The sequence below is a fragment of the Ictalurus punctatus genome, chromosome 14, assembly GCF_001660625.3.
Source record: "Ictalurus punctatus breed USDA103 chromosome 14, Coco_2.0, whole genome shotgun sequence".
Taxonomy (NCBI): Eukaryota; Metazoa; Chordata; class Actinopteri; order Siluriformes; family Ictaluridae; genus Ictalurus; species Ictalurus punctatus.
The window spans coordinates 26,860,499-26,869,807 of NC_030429.2; the positions used below are offsets into that span (position 1 = coordinate 26,860,499).

At 44.7% G+C, this 9,309-nt stretch overlaps 1 protein-coding gene across 1 annotated transcript; it reads left to right on the forward strand.

Moving 5' to 3' along the window:
- Positions 1 to 2,513: 2,513 nt before the first annotated feature.
- Positions 2,514 to 8,813, forward strand: LOC108274856 (roundabout homolog 2). Its single transcript, XM_017485293.3, has 4 exons — positions 2,514 to 2,816; positions 3,555 to 3,833; positions 4,242 to 4,520; positions 8,559 to 8,813. The coding sequence occupies exons 1-4, from the start codon at positions 2,756 to 2,758 to the stop codon at positions 8,633 to 8,635; spliced, it is 696 nt and encodes a 231-aa protein (XP_017340782.1). The 5' UTR covers positions 2,514 to 2,755; the 3' UTR covers positions 8,636 to 8,813.
- The last annotated feature ends 496 nt before the right edge of the window (positions 8,814 to 9,309 follow it).

Here is a 9,309-nt window from a genome sequence, read left to right on the forward strand (position 1 = left end):
TGAGCGGCATCCTCAGCGGAGCCGGAAGGCACAGCGATGTCCTCAGCAAAGCAGGAAAGCAGAGCGATGTCCTCAGCGGAGCATGGAGGCGGAGCAACATCCTTAGCGGAGCACAGAGGTGGAGCGACGTCCTCATAGAATCTTGAAGTAGTGGCATCCACGGCAGCATTGGGAAGCAAAACGGAGCTCTTGGCTGCAATGGGAATTGGAGGAATTTCCTCGGTTGAACAAGGTGGCTGAGTGGCATCCTCAGCAGTATGGGGATGCTGAGTGATGTCCTCAGTCACGCAGAGAGTCTGAGCGTCATTCTCCATCGACTTTGCAGACTGAACTTGGTTGGCTGTGCCAGCAGACTCAGGTGTACGCAGAGCTTGGTTGGCTGTGTCGTCAGTCTCAGGCATGAGGACAACTCAGTTGATCGTGTCGTCAGTTTCAGGCATGAGAAGAACTTGGTTAGTCATGACGTCTGCTTCAGGCATGAGCAGAACTTGGTCGTCCTTGACAGCAGACTCGGGCATGAGCAGAACTTGGTAGTCCTTGTCAGCAGACTCGGGAGTAAGCAGAACTTGGTTGTCCGTGTCAGCAGACTCGGGTGTGAGCAGAACTTGGTCGGCTGTGTCAGCAGACTCGGGCATGAGCAGAACTTGGTCGTCCTTGTCAGCAGACTCGGGCATGATCTGAACTTGGTTGTTCGTGACGTTGGCTTCAGGCGTGAGCAGGACCTGGTTGGTCATGACATTGGTTTCAGGCATGAGAGGCACTTGGGTGGTCGTCTCAACAGACTCTGGCATGAACATAACTTGGTTGGTCGTGATGTTGGTTTCAGATTGGAATGTGGCGTGGTGGGTCACATCAATCATCTCAGACTGGAACGTGGCGTGGGAGGTAGTCTCTTTGACCTCTGACAGGAACTTGGCATGAGAGGCCGGCTCTTCGACCTCGGACAGGAACTTGGCTCGAAAGGCCGTCTCTTCGTCCTCGGACAAGAACTTGGCGTGAGAGGCCGTCTCTTCGATCTCGGACAGGAACTTGGTGTGAGAAGCCGTCTCTTCAACCTCTGACAGGAACTTGGCTTGAGAGGTCGTCTCTTCGACCGATGACAGGAACTTGGCTTGAGCAGAGCTTGGGTTGGCTGTCTCTTTGACCTCGCTGAGAGGTTGCCTATTCGGCCTCGGATATGAACATGGCTTGGGAGGTCACCTCGTTGACCTCTAGCAGGAACTTGACTTTATGCTGGAGCTCTGGAGATGAGACAAACTTGTGAGTCTCAGGCTGAAATTCTGGGAATGAGACTGCCTCGTCGGTCTCATGCTGGAGCTCTGGGGATGAGACTGCCTGATGGGTCTCATGCTGAAGCTCTGGGGATGAGACCACCTCATGTGTTTCCTACTGGAGCTCTGTGATGAGACTGCCTCATGCGTCTCATGTTGGAGCTCGGCAGGTTAGACCACCTCTGCGATCTCTAGCTGGATCTCTGGAGCTGAGGTCGCTATGTTGACCTCCGGATGAAGCTCAGCAGGTGAGACCACCTCATGGATATCGAGCTGGAGCACCGGAGCAGAGGTCGCTACATTGACCTCCGGCTGGAGCTCAGCAGGTGAGACCACCTCGTGGGTCTCGAGCTGGAGCACCAGAGCAGAGGTCGCTACATTGACCTCCGGCTGGAGCACAGCAGGTGAGACCACCTCGTGGGTCTCAGGCTCAAGCTCTGGAGATGAGGTCGCCACGTTGACCTCAGGCTGGAGCTCAGCAGGCGCTCTCTTGTGGAGCCATTTGTGAGTACGGCAGCTGTTCTTGAAACATCGCAGAGAGCAGAAATATGATCCATGGATCCCAAGTTTCCTGCATGTGGGACACTGTAGCTGAGCTTCTTTACTGCAGCCCTCGGTCTCGCAGGTCGGCATCACCTGTGGGGATTTGTGTTCATTCAGCTACAAGAGCATTAGTGAGGTCAGGCACTGATGTTGGGCGTGGAGGCCTGGGGTGCAGTTGGAGTTCTGTGTGGTAACAGTTTGGGAAAGAACCACATATAGTGGTTGTGATGGCCAGTATGTCCTCATATTTTTGGCCTCATACTGCAGTATATAACCTGGTGTTATTTCTGCTGCTCATTTTATAGAAGGTCTAGAAGTGTCATATAAAAAAGCCTCCAGATGGAAATCTAATCCTTTGAGGAAATCTGCAGAGAGATTAAAGCTGCCGTTCATCCCATAAACACAGAACTTACTGATCTCACATAAAAGATCACATCAGGAAAAAAATCACCTTGAAATATGAAGTCCACTGTTTGAAAGTCTACTGTTCTTGGCTGACTTCATGGTATCAGTTGTTACATGGTTGTTGTTGTTGTTGTTGTTGTTTTTTTGAGTGTATGTGTGAAAATTTTGCTTCATGTGTGATTTAGAAACTTTAGGAAGTGAGTTTCATTCACCCGTCTTTCAAAACACACATTGCAACATAGCGTTGATGAAAGTGATGTTTGGTTATGTTGTGAATAGAGACATCTTGACTTCCTGTTTGGTTCAGTGAACGTGCGTCACAGGCAGAGAGCAGTATCATTGTGGAACAAGAAATTGACCAGAAGAAAGAACACAGCAGCTTCTGCTGTTTACACCCCATTTCATGTTGGCCTACTTCATGTTTTTGCCAGGTTTCATTTGGTGCATTGATAGGAAACACAAACCAGTGTGAGCTTGATTACACTTAAACACAGGGATTATTCTTTTCTCCTCGGTGTGAGACAGAAGACGGTGTGATGAAGCTCTGTATGTTTCTCTCTCTCCTGCTCGGACAGTGTATGCTCTCTGCTCAGTCTGGTAAGTGGATTGGGTGTTCAATATCGATATACACGAGGAATTAATCAGGAATTTCATCATGTGAAATTTATAAAGTGTATGTGTTAGTGTTTTTTGACACATGTTCTTTCACACATTTTTACATGTGGACTTTTCACATTTAATGTTACCTAGATATATACTGTATTATTATGTTAATTTTTCCTGCATAACTGCATGTAAAATGTATAGTCCATGATAGTACATGTTACCACATACAATTTATTTAACAGAACCTTTTATACCTTGTGACTTACACGTAACGGAAGTCCAATCTAATGTGGTAACTTTGCCAGTTAACTCCAAAGTTGCACAAGTAAAAAGTTCGCCCTACGGTACCATCTAGAGATTGAATAGTGACACCTGAATCCAACGAAGTCATAGTGATCCACGTCCGAGAGACAAAGGAGTAAAAACGGCCATGAGAAAATGGGTGAGAGGGGTAGCAGATCCATAGAAGACTGTCTCTCCAGGAAAGCTCTTATTCAAGGAGTTATATCAACAGAATCATCAACTCACATCAAATCATAAAATTGTTCTGGACACTTATTTATAATTGTACTGTGTTGTTTGTGACCTGAATGAATCATGTGAAAAATGGATGGTGTAGACAAATCACGTTTGTTTTGATGAATAGTTGTAATAGCTGTTTTTGTTGTTTGTTTGTTTTTTGCTATATCACACAACAGGGAAACAACAGGTTTTCTTCATATTTTACAGCCTTATTTGATCAGAGAATCACAGAAGGCAGTAACGTCACCATTCATTGTGAAAACGAGGGCCGAGTGACGTGGAGTAAACGAGCCGATGGAAAGAGAGAGATCATCCTCAAGGCCCCAAGTGAAGAAGACCCCGTCCAATCCAAACCTGGTCCAGAGCCCAGATACAGTTTATTAAATAATTTATCCCTCGTAATAAAGGAAGCGTGGGTGTCAGACTCGGGGATTTACTTCTGTAACGTTACTCCTGTGGTGAATCTGACAGTCACTGCATTAAACGGTGGGTGTCTAAAATTATCCTCCGTTTTATCTTTATGCTTTTGTTAAAGAACATGTAATTTCTATCACCATGAGAAAGTGACAGAAATCAGGCCTCCATTAGTATTACTAGAATTTTTTTATGTGAATGTTTACAGATGGCTAAATTTACATCTGTTAAAGAAATGATTATTCTTGCTATCTTACGTATTCATATGCTGTACATTTCCATTTAGGCGTGTGTGCACACATCCAGCACCTTTTGACAATTTTAGAAAATATGAATAAAAATAGAAAATTATAGACACCCCCCCCCCCGCAAATATTAGCTACGAAATGTTGAAATAAGTTTTTAACACTTGGCTGAGACTTGTACAGAGGACGATCAACATAAACGGATAAAAAGAAATGTTTTGTTCATACTTTACAGCCTTATTTGATCAGAGAATCACAGAAGGCAGTAACGTCACCATTCAATGTGAAAACGAGGGCCGAGTGACGTGGAGTAAACGAGTTGATGGAAAGAGAGAGATCATCCTCAAGGCTCCAAGTGAAGAAGAACCCGTCCAATCGAAACCTGGTCCAGAGCCCAGATACAGTTTATTAACTAATTTATCCCTCGTAATAAAGGAAGCGTGGGTGTCAGACTCGGGGATTTACTTCTGTAACGTTACTCCTGTGGTGAATCTGACAGTCACTGCATTAAACGGTGGGTGTCTAAAATTATCCTCCGTTTTATCTTTATGCTTTTGTTAAAGTGACAGAAATCAGGCCTCCATTAGTATTACTATAATTTTTTATGAGAATGTTTACAGATGGCTAAATTTACATCTGATAAAGAAATGATTATTCTTGCTATGTTGTGTATTCATATGCTGTACATTTCCATTTAGGCGTGTGTGCACACATCCAGCACCTTTTGACAATTCTAGAAAATATTAATAAAAATAGAAAACTATAGAAAATAGTTGATTAATGCTGTGAGCACAGAAGATATCCCTGAGCATTCCACTATGATTGGTAAAATGAAGGCTTGAGGAGAGAATATCTGGGATGGACTCATCCTTTCCGAGCGGGCTTTGGAGCCCGCACGCTCTCCGGTTCCTGACGAGACTTGAGAAGGCACTGCTCATCAACTCAAGTTGATGAGCGAGTCGAGAGTAAATTTTTCATCACAGCAGGCTAGCTCCGTTACCACTTCTGGGTTTAGTCTGTTGCGAAACACAATTTTCAGCGCTAGTTGGTTCCACTCACTCTTTGCGGCGATGGTCCGTTATTTGAGGGCATATTCTGCTACGCGGCATAAACCCTGAGATATGGTCAGGAGCTCCTCTCCCATTTCCTTGATGTCAGGAGAGTGATTAAAGACATGTGTTACAAAACGTATCGGGACTGGAGGCGGATGCAGGTGCAGGTCAAAGTCTTTATTAATTAGCAGACAAACAAAACACAGGGAGCGCAGTCTCTACTGACTATACTAAACTCAGGACATCTAGCTACGACCGCTAGCATGCTACACGTTAGCACATACCGTCATACTTCCTCGACATGACAAATGTAAACCAAATAATACTGCGCGAAGTGCGTAGTCACGGAGGGTTTTAAATAGTCAATAATCAAACCAAAACATGGACACCTGGGGCAAATCAGAGACACGATCAGACTTAAATCAATGTCAAAGCAGGAAGCAAACGAAAACAAGAGTCACGTGACCAGTCAGAAGACGTGCCGCAGTGCCATCTGCTGGCCGTGGCGTAACAACCCTGTAAACTGTTCGTAAGAGGATGGGTTCGCCACCTCGTTCCCATACTGCCGTGGTCCAGGTGAGAGCATTGCAGGTTAATAGTTCCATGAAGTAGGTGATTTTGTGTGCTTCTGGCATGCCTGCATAGCTGGCAAAGAACAACAAGCATTGCAGGAGAAAACCTTTGCTTCATGCTGGATCACCTGCATATTTCTCTGGTGTATTTCTCTGGTAATGGAGGAAACAACAGGGTGTGAGTCTGTTGGTGGTGTTCTCCCATAAGCCATCCGTAGTTGATATGAGCTGTGTTGAGAGCTTGTTGCCACTCCAGCATACCTGCTGTGTCCATATTACGGTGAAGTATTCTGTCATGTAATGAAGGCACAGACAGAAGCAAATGCAGGGATGAATGAATGAATAAATGAGTGAACGCCTTTTACTGTCACTATACACATGTACAATGAAATTAAGAGCCACTCCTTTTTGTTCCGTGCCAACATATACAAAAAATTAAACAAGATAAAATAAAATAAATAAATATAACAACACGAAATAAGTAAATAATAAATAAATAAATAGTGCCGGGGGGTACTATAAAATGCACAGTTCTGAGACACTATATACCTATACTATGAAATCAGTACATGTATGTGTTTAGAATGGTTATAGCTTTTGGGAAAAACTATTCTTAAATCTATTAGTCCTTATTCTGATGCACCTGTAACGTCTCCCTGAGGGCAACAGATTAAACAGATCAGAGCCAGGGAGAGACCTGTATTGGGTGAGTCCAGATTGTACTGCCTGAGAACCCTCAGGAAGTGTAGCCGTGTTTGAGCCTTCTTATTAACCGCTGTGATGTTGTCTGTCCAGGAGATGTCAGCAGAGATAAGAAACCGGAAGGTGTGGACCCTCTCCACACACTCACCATTGATGGAAAGGGGGGCTAGCTCAGTGTTGTGCTTCCTGAAGTCTACAATGATCTCCTTGGTTTTCTTAGTGTTTAGAGCCAGATTGGTAAAGATGTGGGCAAGCTGGTGGGCACATGATCTGAGCACCTTACCAGGTACTCCGTCAGGGCCAGCAGCCTTCCTGGGGTTCACTGCCAGAAACATCCGTCTAACATCGTGTTCCCTCACAGTAAATAGAGTGGTGCAGAAACCAGGAGGGGATGGAGGCAGGGCTGGACTGGTGCGGGAGCCAGATGAGGGTGGAGGCAAGGCTGGAGCAGATGAGTGCTGTTGTTGTGATGTTTAAAAGCGAGCAAAGAAGCAATTTAGCTCTTCTGCCAGCATCGCACTCAGGTCTCCTGTTGTTGCATAGCGGCCTCTGTAGTTCGTGATGTCTTGTACGCCCTGCCACACCTCCCGTTTGTTTTTACTAGACAGGTGGGACTCTATGCTCCTCTTATGGTCTGCCTTAGCTTCCTTAATACCACCTTTCAAGTTGGCATGAGCGGCTCTATACAGAGCTCTATTACCAGACCTGAAGGCAGCGTCGTGGGATCTGAGGAGTGTGCGGACCTGTTTGGTCATCCAAGGTTCCTGGTTTGGGAAAACCTGAATGTTTTTTTCCACAGTCACATTTCCGATACAGAACTTGATATAGTCCAGTACCGTTCCTGTTAATGTTTCTAGCTCCTGATGTTCAAATAAATCCCAGTGTGTCTGTCTGAAGCAGTCCTGTAGGTTGGAGAATGCATCATCAGGCCAGGTGGTAACAGTCTTTATGGTGGTCGTGACACTGCGTCTGAGGGGGGTGTAGGCAGGGGAGAGCAGGAGGGAGAGATGGTCTGATTGGCCGAGGTGGGGGAGAGGTATGGCTCTATACGCATGCTTAATGTTGGAGTAAACATGATCCAGAGTGTTCTCCCCTCTAGTAAAACACTTAACATGTTGATAGAATTTGGGAGTACAGTCTTCAAGTTCGCCTTATTAAAGTCTCCTGCAATTATGGGAACACCGTCGGGGTAAGCTCGCTGCTGTTCGTTTATGGTGTTCAACAGGAGAGAGAGCGCCATGTTCACATTGGCGTCTGGTGGAATATACACAGCCGTGATAATCACTACTGTTAGCTCTCTCGGTAGAAAAAAGGGCCGACATCTTACAGACATGTAGTCGAGGTCAGGGGAACAATGTTTATCTATCATCGTTCCGTTATTACACTAGTTCTCATGCACATACATACAGAGCCCCCCCCCCCCCCCCCCCCCCCCCGCTTTTACCGGAGTCCTCAGTCCTGTCCCAGCAGAGCAGAGTACGACCTGCTAGCTGCATGCTAGCATCGGGTATCATGAAGCCAGGTTTCAGTAATAATCAAAACACAACAATCACGAACGTAGCGATTTCCAGCTAGCTGTAATTCCAAATCATTGATTTTATGCACTAGGGATCTGGCATTGGAGAGAAACAGGCTCGGTAAAGGTGGCTTGTGTGGTTGTTTTCTTAGCCTTAACATGACACCGGACCTGCATCCCCGCTTCTGCTTCCTCTCCCTCCTCCGTCTGTGCCACCTCCTGGACCCAACAACAATCCACGGAGAGCCCGGCAATCTCGCTATGTCGACTGGGATGTTGTGCGTGTGATGAAAGACTCTCAAATAGGTATTCGGTGTTGGTCCCCAATATCCATAAGGTTCTGGCTTGTATAGCGAATGTTCGCAGAACCGAAAATACACAAACAAGTAATAAAGAAATAGTACAAAAACAACAAAAAAGAGCACCGAAAAGGAGAGCCGTGAGCCGCTGCGACTGTGCGCGCCGCCATTTTGTCATTAAAAAAAAAAAAAGGTTGGCAGTTTAATAAAATAATATGTGTCCAGGTGTGTATTTGGGAAGTGTAGTTGTCGCCGGCCATGTTTGAAGTTCGTGGTGCGTTCTGGGAAATGGAGTTGCTGGTTCTGGACAAAAATAGTTTGCTTCTTCTTCTCATCACTGTAATACTTTATCTCAGCTAGTGTTCATGTAGTTTAAATAATCTCTCTCTCTCTCTCTTTCCTTCTCTCTAGGTGGAGTGAGTGGTGTTGAGCAAGTGCTATTTGTCAGTCTGGCTGCTCTGTTTTTGTTCCTCACTACAATAGTGTGATCCACCATCAACCTCAGCATGCATTAGAGGAAGTCAGACAATCTGTTACCAGCCAGTATTCACTAATCACAGTAATAAAAAAGTAGTTTCATAATTACAGTATATGTTCTGTTGTGGAGGATGAATATGAAGCACTGCTTCTAGACCCTGATCAAATAAACAATCTTTTTTTTTCTTATTTTATTCCTGTTATTTCATTAATTTATTAACAAACTGTTGGGGTTTGATCGTGAAATACAGCGATACTCTACACACAGAAACCCAACAGTGGACTTCAGTAATTATATTACAGATTATATGATGCAACTAAAAACAGTCATTTGTTTATACCGATTGAAAATGTCCGATAAGTCAGAAGATATACATTCTACTGGCAGAGTGGAGTGCCAGCGTACTGCTGGAAAGACTTAAAAACGAATAACATTAACTATAAAGAGCATTGTGAGTGGACAGATCTGAGAGAAGCTGCAGCATAAACATGTCAATGAACACTTTTGTTTTGGACATTTAAAAAAAAAGACTCGTGATCAACAGATTGTTTATCCTTCAATCATGTTCAGTGAGATTAATATTAATCTACAGCTGTGGTCTTAAAACATACACTCACATAGACTCGCAATCTTCATTACTTCCTCCTTCACACAGATTTTCATGCGGTCATAAACATTTCTTAT